The sequence below is a fragment of the Martes martes genome, assembly GCF_963455335.1.
Source record: "Martes martes genome assembly, chromosome: 3".
In the NCBI taxonomy this organism is placed as follows: Eukaryota; Metazoa; Chordata; class Mammalia; order Carnivora; family Mustelidae; genus Martes; species Martes martes.
This window is the reverse complement of record NC_137890.1, coordinates 79862519-79878097: the sequence shown is the minus strand read 5'-3', so window position 1 is coordinate 79878097 and position 15579 is coordinate 79862519. Positions and strand designations below refer to the sequence as shown.

The 15579-nt window shown below is 36.5% G+C and overlaps 1 protein-coding gene across 1 annotated transcript in view; it reads right to left on the bottom strand.

Moving 5' to 3' along the window:
• MICU2 (mitochondrial calcium uptake 2) overlaps positions 1-15579 on the bottom strand; it is a 143086-nt gene that overhangs the window by 54553 nt on the left and 72954 nt on the right. Inside the window, exons 5-6 of the mRNA XM_080797885.1 lie at positions 2026-2073; positions 967-1049 (exon numbers count right to left, since the gene is read on the bottom strand). Coding sequence (XP_080654011.1) covers positions 967-1049; positions 2026-2073 — 131 coding nt within the window. The remainder of the gene's footprint in view (positions 1-966; positions 1050-2025; positions 2074-15579) is intronic.

Here is a 15579-nt window from a genome sequence, read left to right as displayed (position 1 = left end):
ACTTAACTCTGGAAAATACCTAAGAGTTTATATGCAGAGGCTTTTTAAAAAAGATTTTTCTTAGTTATTTGACAGACAGAGAACACAAGCTGGGGGAGTGCGAAAGGGAGAAACAGGATTCCCGCCAAGCAGAGAGCCCAATGCAGGGCTTGATCCCAATGACCTGAGCTGAAGACAGACACTTAATGACTAAGCCACCCAGGAGCCCTCTAGAGGTACTTTTTAAAAAATATTACCATCAACATTCTTGGAATGGAGTGAAATTTAATAGTTGTATGCCTTACACTTATCTTGGAAACATATTTTCATTTAAACATATTTTCAGCTTTTCAAATAATAGCCTTAGCAAATTCCTGGAAAATCTGTACCCATTTATACCTATCTGCAGCTTTTTCATTTTTTCCCCCATTCTTTTCTTTTTCTTTTAAAGATTTTATTTATTTATTTGACAGAGAGGGACACAGTGAGAGAGGGAACACAAGCAGGGGGAGTGGGAGAGGGAGAAGCAGGCCTCCCGCTGAGCAAGGAGCCTGATGTGGAGCTCAATCCCAGGACCCTGGAATCATGACCTGAGCTAAAGGCAGATACCTAACGACTGAGCCACCCAGGCCCCCCACCCCCCAATTCTTTATGAAGGCTTAAGTTTTAATTTTTCTTATTCCTTTCTGGGGGTAGGGCGTATAAGAATAATTCTGAACATATCTATGAGACCCTATTATCTGCTAATATCATAAAATAAAACCCTAAAAAATGTAGATGCATAAGCCATTTCTCCCATAGGAATCTTATGCTCTGTTCCTTAACAGTTTCCTCAGTTGTATTATGGAAAATTAAACACTTTTGAATGTATAAATGATTTCTTGACATTTCATATGTAAGCAATGGATATAATTTTAATTTTTATGGAAATGTAAGATCACACAAGCATCCAACTGTTTTATGATAAACTAAGTAGAATGTACTTACCTTAAAAAATTCCTTTTTCTCAACCATCTCATTACCATCTGCATCCAGCATTTTAAAAGCAACATGAAACCCAGTATGGGGTTCTGCAATTAAGTGAAAAGTAAATAGTTATTTCAATGTTGGTGAGATGTAAATTGCTCACTGATCTATAGAACTTCAAATTTGAAAAAAACTTCCAGAAATTATATAAGTACCTAAACAGACAAAAAACCGATTTCTTATTATAACAATTTTCAAAGGCTGATGTATTTTCATGGCTGTGCTATTCTACTATTAAGTGCTCTACTTTTCAAAGCAAAACTAATTTGAGAACTTACTTCTTTAACTCTATCAGGGGCTTTCCTATATTCTTTTAGTAACTTGGCTACTTTCATACTGATTATTACTCTTTATTTCCCTTTCTCAGAGTAGGGTTTTTAAAAAATTTTTATTTTGAAATAATTTTAGATATGTTTAGATATGTTGTTAAGATAGTATAGTGAGTTCTCATATATCCTTCAGCCAGCTTCTTCTAATGTTAACATCTTCTATAACTACAGTATCATTGTCAAAACTAAGAAATGGACACTAGTAATAGCATTTTAAACTGAACTATAGACTTTATTTGGATTTCAAGTTTTTCCATTAATGCTAATTGTTCTACTTTACAATTAGATACAAGAAACCATGCTGCATTTAGTTGTTAGGTCTCCTTACTCTGCTCCAAGCTGTGAAAGTTTCTCATTCTTTCCTTGATTTTCATGACCAGTCTGAAGAGTACTGATCAGGAATTCTGAAGAATGTCTGATAAGGGTTTTTTTTTTTTTTTTTTAAAACATGTGAAGGCTAAGTCTGATTCTCTTCTGTTCAAAAGTCTTTTAAGGAGACAGAGTTATGGGGAGCCACAGTACAAAGGAAGCTGAAGGGCTAAACTAATTCAACAGTATCATTTTGTTGATATAGAAACTAAGGTAGCAATTATGTTTTAATGATAAAGACATAAATACCATACTTCCAAAACCTTGTTTGGTAAGAAGACAGAATCCACATGATCACTGAGAAAAACTGTGGGGTACTTACTAGTGAGAATTGTAAGCAAGAAAAGATACTCAGTATACGAAATTAATCCTGAAAGAGATAAAATAAAAACATCAGAAGGTAGGTTTTTTTTCCCCCCCACCCCAGGAGGTAAGTTTTAGAAGGTTTAGAAGAATCATATATAGATACTATATGGAAACTTTACCTAATTAAAAACACAAACATTTTGGGGGCACCTGGGTGCCACAGTTGCTTAAGCATCTGACTCTTGATTTCTGCTCAGCTCATGATCTCAGGGTCGTGACACTGATTCCTGCATCCAGTACTGGGCGTGGAGCCTGCTTAGGATTCTCTCTCTCTCCCCCTCTACCCTCCCCACCTCAAAAAAAGGTGGAGGGGAGAAAGAAAGAAAAAAAAATTTTTACTTTATCTCTTTTTGGTTCAGTGGAAAACTTCTATAATAGAGAGTTAAGTATAGTACTAGTACTTAGAAAAGATACTATGTTTTTTCATCAGGTTACCATTACTAGTAAAAAAAGGGGAATGGCTGTTGGCTAGCAAATAACAGGTATCCGCTACAGGGTTTTATTTGCATGGCACTTAACACAATTTCTCCCCAAATTTCACTATTAATAACACCTCAAGTAAAGCAAATTTAAAAATTCAGTAGAGTAACAGAGATCTCAATATACAAAAGGTCAAACTATATTATTTAAAATGAGATTAAATCTTTGCAGCAGTAACTTGATTTTCCTTCGGGAAACCATTCCTTCCCCATTCTCAAACATGTAGTTTTGGTAGGACAATCATCCTTACCTTCGATGGTAGATGCTGACAGGCCTAAGCCAATCATTGTACTCTAACTGAACTGGTGGAGAGATGGGCAAAAGGCTGACCCAAGCTAATGAGCAGGTTCCATTAGTCTGCCTGCAGGGACTAGTTCAGGGAAGGCCTTGACCTAAGCTGGGTCACTCTGAGTGGAATTTCTGATGAGAATGCTGAATCATTGACTTTATTACTATTTTTTTTTTTTTTGTCCTCTCCCACCCCCGCTGGGCTTTGATGATTTGAGAATGTTTCACTTAGGAATGTGAGGCAATGGAGAGAGTGCCTGGAACTGTCAGCCAGCCAGTGTTTAGGGCCTGAAAATTAAGCCAATCTTTAATTGGCAGGCCTGAAAGATGGATACTGGTGATGTCTGAGTCCTGAATTAAGTTGAACTTGAAGCTAGCTCTGTGTCTGGCCACTAGCTAGCTCTACATCTGCCTCTTTCTTGCTCAAATTGATAGTGCCTGGTTTTATGTACTTGCAATGAAAAGAATAGAATATAAACATATAATATAAATATAGAAACAATATCTTATAAATCATGGCTTCCTGATAAGCTAAAAACAATTTCCCCCTGGATCAAAAGTTTGATATAATAGCAAAATACACAACTGAAAAAACTTCATCATGGAAAACTTCGATGATAAACAAAAGTAGAGAGAATATAATAACTATACTACATAGATCAACTTTAGTAATTAACTCATGGCAGATCTTCTTTTATCTCTATCTCTTTTCACTCCCTTCCCCCCACTTCCCACTGGATTATTTTTTTTTTTAAGATTTTACTTATTTACTTGAGAGAGAGAGAGAGAGATACCATGCACATGCACAATGGAGCAGACGTGCAGAGGGAGGAGAAGCAGCCTCCCTGCTGAGCATGAGCCCAACTCAGGGCTCTATTTCAGGACCTCGTGATCATGACCTGAGCTGATGAAGTTAGACATTTCACAGACTGAGTCATCCAGGCGCCACTCCCCCACCCCCATCGGATTATTTTGAAACAAATCTCAATATATTATTTCATAGTAGAAAATTCAAGCTGTATCTCTAAAAAGACTGTTCCCTCCCCACAAATATACTTTGCACACCTAAAAAATTATCAATAATTCCTCAATATCATCAAACTAACATCACTTTTACAAATGTCTGTTTCAGAAAAACTTTTTTCAAGTGTGTTCAAATCAGGATTCAAAAAAGTTCCTTGTGTTGCACTTGGTCAGAGGGTCTCAAGTCACTTTTTTTTTTTATTGTGGCAAAATACACATAACAAAAATTTTACCATTTTAGCCATTTTTAAATGTACAGAGTAGTGGCATTAAGTATTCAGTGTTTTGCAACCATATCAGAACTTTTTAATCATCACAAATTGAAACCCCACAACCATGAAACACTAACTCCATTCTTTCCTGCCTCCAGCCCCTGTAACCTGTTTTCTGTCACTATGAAACTGCCTACTCTAGGGACCTCATATAAATGGAATCATACAGTATTTGTGCTTTTGTGTCTGGCTTATTTCACTTAGCATAGTGTCTTCAAGGTTCATCCACATTGTAGCATGTGTCAAAATTCCATTCCTTTGTAAGGCTGAAAAATATTCTACTATATGTATATACTACATTTTGTTTATCCATCCATCTGCTGATGGACATCTGGGTTGTTTCTACCCAGCTATTGGCTATTGTGATTAATGCTTCTACAGACATTGGTGTACAAGTGCCTGTTTGAGTCTCTGCTTTTAATTCTTTTGGGTATTAACCCAGGGTGGAATTGCTCAATCATATGGTCATTCTATGCTTAATCTGAGGAACCTCCATACTTTTTTCAAAAGTGGTGGCACCATTTTATATTCCCACCAACAGTGCACAGAAGTTATAATTTCTCCAAATCCTTGCCAACACTTGTTTTTTTCTTGATAATAATGGTATTAAGAGGTATCTCACTATGGTTATGATCTGCATTTCCCTAATGGTTAGTGATGTCAGGCATCTTTTCACGTGGAAATTAGTCAACTATTTTCTTTGGAGAAATGTCTATTTGAGTCTTTGCCCATTTTTAAATTGGTTTGTTCTTCCTTGTTGAGTTATAGAAGTTCTTTATATATACTGGATTTTAACCCCCTATATATGATTTGCAAATATTTTCTCCTTTCCTGTGGGTTGCCTTTTTACTGTCTTCATAGTGTACTTTGATTCACAGGTTTTAAATTTTTCTTTTGTTCTGTGTCTTAAATCTTTTTTTTTTTTACTTTTTTTTTTTTTTTTTAAAACAGGTTCTATGTCCAGTGTACAGCCCGATGTGGGGCCTGCATTCACAACCCTGAGATCAAGACCTGAGCTGAGATCAAATCAGATGCTTAACCAACTGAGCCACCCAGATACTCCTCCCCCCACCTTCCAATTTTTAAAGATGCCTGGTCATTTGACCTATAAAGTTTCTTAAAGTCTAGGATATTTTGCTAACTGCATCTTCTTGGTGTCATTTCACATGCTCCTCTAACTTCTATGTTTTCTATAAACTGTTACTTAGATCTAGAGGTGTGTTGAGATTCAGGTTTGATTTTTGGCATGAATTCTTTTTTTTTTTTAAAGATTTTATTTATTTATTTGATGGAGAGAGAGCACAAGCAGGGGGAGCAGCAGGCAGAGGGAGAGGGAGAAGCATACTCCCCAGTGAGCAAGGAGCCCAACACAGCGCTTGATCCCAGGACTACAGATTACGACCTGAGCTGAAGGCAGATGCTTAACCGACTGAGCCACCTGGGCGCCCTTTTGGCAGGAATTCTTAATAGATGGTGCTGTATACTTTCATCAGGAGGCCAGAATAAAAATGTCTATAAAAAGATGCTAAACACTACTGAAAGACAATGATAGTAAAAGTTACAGATTTTAGAAACATGTGAAATCATTTCTAGAGTTTAGATGATCAGAGATGTCCTAAAGGAAGTAATTCTAAAAATGGTCTTCAAAAATATGGATGAAAATTTTAATTAAGAGGTGTGGGATAACAGATGAAGCTGAATATGAAACCTAAATTAAAAATATGAAAATTAAAAAGTGAAATAACGTCTATGTGGAAGAAGCAATGGGAAATAAGGCCAGTATGGTAGCCTAGACATGAGGAAAAAAGCCTGCAGAGGGTGATGGCAGAGGATTTGCCTTACTGGCTCCCAATCAAGTAACACATAGACTCAGGGCCCAAGTTCACAGTAAGGCAGGTAAGGACTTTATATCTAGGTAATTCAATGTTTTAGTTACAAGTAACTTCAGGTACATATTTTAAATGACTTACAATTTTGTGCATTACCAACTTTTTGGTTGATTTTACTTTGGAGCAGGTGTACTTCTTTTTAATAAAAAGCCCACAGTACGTCTTCAGATATTTTTCCTTAAAAATATTCAGTATTTATGAGGGAGAAGAAATTAAATGTGTTTTGTCATTACCTTGTTACCTGAGAGAAGTACTCTAATGTAACTTGAAGGATCAAAGTATTTCATTCCTTGGCAGACTCAAAAAAGCAGAGGATAGCTTTTTTTCCCCCTTTCTAATTTTCAAAGGAATATGGCACCATGAAAAAATGGCCAAACTGCTAGACTGACATGGGCTTGGTGCCAAGAGGAGGCCTCACTCTTCTCTATACACAGGTACATGTTCTCTACAAGGGGACTTTGTGAAAAAGAAAATTCCAGTGTCATTCTTTGAAATGCTGACTTAAAAAGCTTGAATAAACAGAGTTGAGACAATGTAAAAACAGCACCTATACTCTCAAGATAGATTATAAACAATATAGTTCTACAACAGCATTCTAGGCATCTGCCCTCCAAAAATGCTTTTAAAGAAAACTGACACTTCAGAATATAGGAGAAACAGTTTAACGCATATATTTCTTATATTTAATTGTAAAGTAAATGCTGTTAAATGGCGATGTTTTAAAAGTGCATGTTAAATAGGTGAAATATTTTAAATAATTACATTTAAAAATTTGTTAATGAACCTGTAAGGAAAGGCCATTAGAAGAGAGGACTAAATTCTTTTAGTATGCTTCTCTACAAATATTTTAAATTTGGAACCATTCTAAAATATGGCTTGCTACTGAATGCAATTTTGAGAACTCTGTTTCCCAAGGAGAAATTAACAAATCCATCATATAAGAATATACTTATATTTACAATGTATCTTTTAATTTATATTCAGTACATCCTTAAGGACTATATTATACTGAGAATTCTGTTCAGTTCAAAAAATGCACAATAGTTATAACTTACATTTTTCTTTGTAATAATGTATGGTAGATGAGTTATTTTCTTATTTCAAGGATATACTATTATTTGCTAGTTAGCATATGGTATAAATTTTGATAGTTGTTTTATGTGGTAAAATGGAATATTTTACATTGCTCCCAATGTAGCTAAATTTTATATTTTTTTCAAGTGACTTCATTAATATCAACAAAGAAGTATATGTGAAAAAAGTGAATCTGTTGAACCTCTCCCACATAATGTTCATATTAGTGTCTTTTCTTAAAGCTGGAAATGTACATTTCAACTTACGTATTTCAGAGTTTCATAGAAAAACAGAAATAACTGTTGTTAAGATACTCCCCAAGATTTTTTTCTTGATCTGTTTCCTGTAAATTCTCTAGAGGTAGGGAGAAGAGAGGATGAATTCCATAAATACCTAAGAGGCAAAAATAGGAAGACTTTGTTATCTGACTGCATCTGAAGGACTAAGTGGTAAAGAAAGAAAGGGTTCAAAGACATTTCCTGGGTTTTGATGAGGTCGGTGAAAAGCAGTACTACCAAATGAAACCAAGAAAAGAAGGTGCTGGTTTAGGGAGAACACGACGAGTTCAGTTTGGGATATGATGAACTCAAGGAAACAGAGACCCACAAGTGGGCATCCAGCACCTGGTCTGGATACAGAAGCCTGAAACTCAGAAGAGCATCCTGGGCTGGAGAAACTCAAGGGGATCTGAGAGTCAGCAGCAGTATAAATGGGCACTAAACAAGAGGAGGAGAACAGTAAGCAAAGGGCAGATCCTAGGGAGAATCAATGCTTAATGGGCAGGAGGAAGAGAAACCAACGACAGAAAGAGAGGTTCTAAGAGAACTGGGATGTAGTTTCAAAGAATCCAAGAGAACTTGTGGCATATGAATTTGCCTAGTAATAATAAAAAGATCTTTTAGTGACACTTGATCTCAAGGCCTGGTGGAAAAGCATTATGTATGTTATTCCCACAACCGTCGAAATAGAGACTGTTACCTTTATTTTATAGACAAAGTAGGCTTTAAAGAAACTTACAAATTCCAGGGCATACAGGAATTGTGAAGCTCCACACGTTCGGCCTGTGACACTTCCCATCCTTAGGGACGGGTGCTCTTTTCCCAGCTATAGCATGGTACAGTAGATGTGTCCGAGGGATGGAGAATGTGAAGGGTTAGGACCGAGACCCCAGCCAGAGTAGAAAACAAGCAAGCACAGGAGAGCCCCGCGTTAAGGGAAACCAGCATTTGGAAGAGTGGTGAGCTAGCAGTTCTTACTCTGCCCTTTCATGGCATTTCTAATTCTTCCTACGTATGCAGCCCTGCTGTTCCTCATTTCCCTGACAGCTGCTTAGTTTTCCTGTCATTGTTAAGTCACACGTTGAGTCCTGATTTCCCTACCAGCCTTTTATTAATGAAGGCTGTTCTTCCATATGCTCCTATATGGTAGGAAGACAGGTTTAAAATTCTCCTCCTGCAGGTACCCAGCGCGAATCATTTATTCCTTCTGACTGACTTTGAAATGAATGCTATTTATATTATTATCCTTGCAGTTACTTATTCCTCCTGGTTCCTCTTAAAGCCTCTCTCTCCCTTTCTCTCTAATCATCTCCTTTCCTTTCTTTTTCACACTAATAACCTCATGCACTTTGCCTAGAGGAAAAAATATCAAACTTTCTGCTGTGGATTTCCACTTTCTATTTTTCTAATAGTGCATCAGTAAGGGCCCTCCCCCCAGACATCTAGAAATACTGACTTTAAATGCTTTTAGAAATCTTGGAAATGTACAATGCCCCTATTCATTCTGAGAATATAAATAACTCTCCAGCTATGTAAGGAACAGGGAAAGAGTACTATCCGATAGGAAAATGTGTGAGTAGGCTGGTGAATTTATCTCCTTGACAGTTAAAAAGGTATATATATAGAAAGAGAGACAGAAACAGACATATAGAATATATGTGCCTGTAACTGAAAGTTAAAATAAAGAAGTTACTAATAATCCTCCTCAGCATCCTCTGAAAACAAACATTTATTGTATCTCCCTTATGGCAGAGAAGCAGTGATGCTGGTCAAGACATACAGAGTCACAGTGCTGCTCCTAGAAACCAGAACCACGATTTCTGGAAATCGTAACTGCTGTCATCTGCTGACAGCAAAACTGCTTCATGAACCTTGCTGCTGCAAGCAGAGGCTGAATGAAGAGAACAGTGCCCTCAATTTTAAGAAGAGAACAAAACCTTTTTTTTTTTTTTAAGATTTTATTTATTTGTCAGAGAGAGAGAGAGCAAGTGAGCACAAGCAGGCAAAGTGGCAGGCAGAGAGAGAGAGAGAGAGAGAGAAGCAGGCTCCCTGCTGAACAAGGAGCGCGCTGGGGGACTTTATCCCAGGAACCTGGGATCACGACCTGGGCTGAAGGCAGTGGCTTAACAGACTGAGCTACCCAGGTGCCCCAGAACAAAACCTTTTAAAATCCCTCCTTGACCCAAAAGAAGGGAATAAAGAAAATCTTCCATTATAACCTAAAAGCTCTACCACCATTTGCTATCTTCTCTATACCAAAGAAATGAACATTTGCTTACTGTTTTTTGAAATTTCAACTCCCGCATTATACTTTAGGCCTCAAAATTATCGCCCTTCATTTGCCAGATGACCTCCCACTTCCTTTAGTTTGTTATGTCTTCCTTCCAACTCCATTATCTCCTGTGAGATAAATAGTTTCTCACTGCTTGCTAGGACTGATGAGTCAGCACCTTTATTCAAACTCTCCCCATCAGAATGACCTGTTTGATTTCCCCAGCTGAGGTGGTTCCGGTTGAATTTCACCAAAGGAGACAGAGAAGAAACCACTAGGATGGTAAGAAAACAATACCAAGGAAGTATGGGGTCCTAGAAACCAAAAGAAGAGACTGGTTTGAGGTGAGAGCAGGTGATAGTGTTAGTACTGTTGGGGTCATGGGTGCCAAGAATACAGAATTATCTTCACTGGATCTGACAACAAGGTCAGTGATGGTCTTGACAAGAGTGGTGGTGTTGGAGAATGGGTGCCAGACTGAAATGGGCTGAAGGATGACTGGGAGGTGAGGAAGTGAGCACAACACAAAATAAAGAGCTTGACTATGAAAAGGGATTACAAAGTATGGAGAGAGCTGGAGGTAGGGTCACAGGAATGTCTTTCCTTAAATATGGGAGATGCTGAAGTTATTATAAAGAGAGGAATGATAAAGTGCCCAGAAAGAGAATATGGCAAGGGGAGGGAATAACACCAGAGTGGAGAAGTCTTGGGAAGGCACAAAAGAAGCCTGGGGCCTATACAGGGAAGCAGGACTATTTCTGCCATAGGGAACAATACTTCTGTAACAAAGTGAAGGTGGAGAAGATGGACATAGTTGCAGGATGTGGAGGAAGCAGATTCGGAGGCATGTTCTTTTTCCTTTATGTAAAGGAAAAAAATGCCTTTAAAATTCATTAAATTCTTCTCTACAAAGGATATACTTCATTATGAATTTTACTAATTTTAACAATTATTTTCATGATTGTGAACAAAGAATATATGATATTAGAGAAACACTCATGCAACCTATGGTAGGGGTAGTATAATTTAAAAAACTGTTCTGTGCTCAAGACTGCCAAGATCAGGTTTATTTACTTCAATTAACTGAATGCATTTTATAGGTCATATACTTTGAAATAACTATATGCTACATAAAATATGGTAATACAATGAATAACTTCAATTTAAATAGTATCTAGTTCAGGAAAAGCAAAAGTATTCTATACTATAGTTGCAGGTCATTAAGCACTAAGCTGATAAAACATCGCTCATTAGGAGGCAAAAGTTTCACCTAGTATATTTCAGAAATATTTTACATCAAAAGGAAGTATCTTAATGAAAAAGAAAATAAAATTACTTGCTGATAATTCCATGTTTTTATTCTGGTGTTGATAAATAACTGATGTACTCTTTCTAAAATTTATGAAAGCATTACTGCTTAGCTGGATTTAATCCTATCGATAACGTAATACCAATTAATCTTAACTGGGAAGAAGATCAATATAAATCACTGAAAATACTTATTTTTTAAAAAAATAAAAAAAAAAGATTTTATTTATTTATTTGCCAAAGACAGAGAGAGCGAGCGAGCAAGCGAGCATGCACAAGCAGGGGGAGTGGCAGTGAGAGGGGGAGAGAGCAAGTCCCGCTGAGCAAGGAGCCCAATGTGGCACTCGATCCCAGCACCCTAGGATCATAACCTCAGCCGAAGACAGACACTTAACCAACTGAGCCAGCCAGGCATCCCATATCACTGAAAAGATTTAACTGGAAAGTATTTTTAAAAAACACATAGTCGTTGTACTTTCAATTCACAGAAAGGCTAACTCAAATTACATAATGAAAAAACTCGAGACTTGATGAAATAGATCAGAATAATTATAATTAGTGTGTTCATGTTAACATTAATGTTAATAACATTAACATGTTATGTGTTCATAACATTAATTGCATGTAATGCAATTTTAGATGAGTACCTGTTATGTGCTAGAGAACATTTTAGGGAACGTGCTATGCAAATGACCACATAGATTTATCATCTTAGAGAATTTATGGTTTAACTAGAAAATATAAGAAACAGTACAGTGCAACAAAATGCAAAAAATGAGAAAGAACAAGATCTCTGGTGGTTTCAGAGATTACTTTCACAGAGTAGGACAGCTGATGAACAGGAAGTTGGCAGATGCTGGCATTTAAGGCACTCCTGATAGTGTGGAAGGTTAATGCAGGGGAATGAGACTTGTGGAGGTAATTCTTTTCAGAAATGAAGGGTGCTTCCAAGGTCCTTGAAAATAAGTCTCTTTTAAAAGTATTACAGATTAATCTCTTATATCTTACTTTTCCCTTAAAATCATCTAAACTTTCTCTTCAGTTTTTACTTTATGAATTCACCTTAAAAATAACTTTTAATATAATTCCTAAAATTACATATTTATATTAATGATTTATAAAAAATGCTGAATTAACCTACTCCTGATTCTAACATTCTGCCATAAGGTCAAAATTCCCCTAGAATTCTCCCCACCCTTCCATTCTACAAGGGAAAAAAACAATCAAATATAAAATAACTGAGGTTTTAGCCACAGACATCACTCAACTTTTCACAACTGGTAAATATAGTATTTTTGTTCAAATCCTAAAATGTGTTCAGAAAGTATTTATCATTAAAGGATACCTCAAAGCCAGAGCTTTTCCCTTTCTTTCTTTCTTTCTTTCTTTTTTTTTTTTTTTAAAGCCGGAGCTTTGAGTTAAATATTAGTATTGTGGATTTAAATACTATTCCTAAAATCTTCTCTGAAGCACCAAATTAATGACACTTTCCTAAAATCTGTATTAACTATGATTTAAAAGGCATTATTTATTTTAATTTATAAGCTCACTAATAAGAGCCCAAGATCCAGTTAATACTAAAGTCTTAAAAAACATACAGCAATTAAAATAATGTTACTATTTTCAGTTACAAATTTCCAGCATGTCAGACACATAGTAAGGTAACAGAGACTAACTGGCCCAAGATCACATAGATAACTAATGGAGCTGGGTATGCAAACTCAGCTTAAAGCCTATGCTCCTCATCAGTTTAAGCAGATACTATAAACATTGAAGACACCTTATTTTATTATATCCTTTCAACAATCCCATAAAGACAGGCATTACTACCTTGTTTTATCTTTATATTATATATATATTTATATGTATATTATATATTATATATAATATATAATATTATAATATATATTTAATATATATTATATATATACACATATATTTTTAAAATTTTATTTATTTTGAGAGAGAGCATCATCAGAGGGCAGGGGCAGAGGGAGAGGGAAAAGCAGACTCCCTGCCCAGCAGGGAGCCTGATGTTGTGGGACTTGATCCCGGGATCCTGGGATCAATGACCTGAGCTAAAGGCAGACGATTAACCAACTGAGCCACTCAGGTGCCCTATTATCTTGTTTTAAAGGTCATAAAAGCAGGGATGAAAGAGACTAAGAAACTTCTTGAGGTCCTAAAACCAGGAAAAATTTGAATTTAAGTCTGCTGATCCAGAACATACCCTCTTATTCACTACTCAGAGACTACTTTCCAGTAAACTTCCACTTAAAAAAGTAAGGAGATTTTTAATTTCTTTAAGTGCATAAGGATGTTCTGGTGCTGACTGGAAGGAATCAGGTAAGGGGTGGGATGGAGTGGCATAAAGATAGTTAGACAGTTTAGTATAAGGAACTAATACTTGTAGAATATAATTCAAGTTTATGTAGTCCACTATATATTGACTCACTGAAGTGAGAGTAGGAATTGATACTAATAATAATTTGATAACAGTTTGATGGCTACTGATTTCATTGACTTGGGTGCCAGTGTTCCTCCTTTTTTGTCATATTTTGTTTTCTTTCTATACAGAGTGTTATATGATACACTTATTCTCATTTTAAAACTAATGTTCACATGCAAAAACAAGGTAAAAACAAATGTTGATAAGAGAACATCGTAAATCTCTTGAGCTAATGGTCACAAGTCTTCTGTATTCATGAACCACTGATTTGGAAATTACATTTGCTGCTTAATTTTCCAACTCCTTCAGACAACAGGAGAGAACACTATCACATTATCACTTCAGGTGAAAATTGCTCTACTTGTCACAGAGTTGTCCTTATATAAAAAGGACCAGTGGAGGTCCCCCAGCTATTTGTATGAGCATATTTAAATATATTCCATTGACACTTATTGAAATGAAATTCAGCTTAAATAGATAAGACAGCAAAGCTAAATGCTATCTATCTGTTATCAATTTTTATTTACACTGTAGTTTAATACACAGTGTAATACTGTCTCAGGAGAATTTAGTGATTTAACACTTAATGTAACACCCTGTGCTTATCATAAGTGGCCCATTGCCCATTAAACCCATCCCCTGCCCACCTCCCGTCCAGCAACCCTCAGTTTGTTCTCTATAGTTAAGTCTCATGGTCTGTCTCCATCCCCTAATTCATCTGTTTTGTTTCTTAAACTCCATAGATGAGTGAAACCATATGGTATTTATCTTTGTCTGACTTATTATTTCTCTTGGCATAATACACTCTAGCTCTATCCATGCTATTGCAAATGGCAAGATTTCATTTTTGATGGCTGAGTAATATTCCCGTGTGTATGTGTGTACACACCACCTTTTCTTTACCCATTCATCAGTTGATGGACATTTGAGCTCTTTCCATAATTTGGCTATTGTTGATAGTACTGCTATAAACATTAGAGTGCCTGTGCCCTTTCAAATCAGTATGTTTGCATCCTTTAGGTAAATACCTAGTACTGCAATTGCTGAATCATAGGGTAGTTCTATTTTTAACTTTTTGAGGAACCTCCATACTGCTCTCCAGAGTGGCTATACCAACTGCATTCCCACAAACAGTGTAAGAGGATTTCGATTACTAATCCTTGCCAACATCTTGTTTCCTGTTTTGTTAATTTTAGCCATTCTGACAGGTGCAAAGTGGTATCACATCATGGTTTTGATTTGTACTTCCCTGATGATGAGTGATGTTGAACATCTTTTCATGTGTCTGTTAGCCATGTGAATGTCTTCTTTGGAAAGGTGTCTATTCATGTCTTTTGCCCATTTCTTAAATGGATTATTTGTTTTTTGGGTGTTGAGTTTGGTAAGTTCCTTATAGATTTTGGATACTAATCCTTTATCAGATATGTCATTTACAAATACCTTCTCCCACTCAGTAGGTTTCCTTTTAGTTTTGTTGACAGCTTCCTTCATTGAGCAGAAGCTTTTTATCTTGATGAGGTCCAAGGAGTTCATTTTTGCTTTTGTTTCCCTCCAGAGATATGCCTATAAGAGGCTGGCTACAGCTGATGTCAAAGAGGTTGCTGCCTGTGTTCTCTAGGATTTTGACGGCTTCCTGTCTCACAGGTAGGACTTTCATTCACTTTGAATTTTTGTATATGGTATTAGAAAGCGGTTCAGTTTTATTCTTCTGCATGTGGCTATCCATTTTTCCCAATACTATTTGTTGAAGAGACTTTTTTAGTTTTTTTTTTTTAAGATTTTATTTATTTATCGGACAGCGAGAGATCACAAGTAGGCAGAGAGGCAGGCAGAGAGAAAGGGAGAAGCAGTCTCCCTGCTGAGTAGAGAGCCTGATGCGGGGCTCGATCCCAGGACCCTGAGATCATGACCTGAGCTGAAGGCCAGGCTTAACCCACTGAGCCACCCAGGCACCCCAACTTTTTTACATTGGATACTCTTTCCTGCTTTGTTGAAGATGAGTTGACCATACATACAGTTGTGGGACCATTCTGGGTTTTCAATTCTGTTCTACTGTTCATAGGTTAGGTGTCTGGGTTTTTTTTTTTTTTTGGCCAGTACCATACTGTTTTGATCACTATAGCTTTATAATAAGGCTTGAGGTCCCACATTCTGATGCCTTCAGCTTTGCTTTTCTT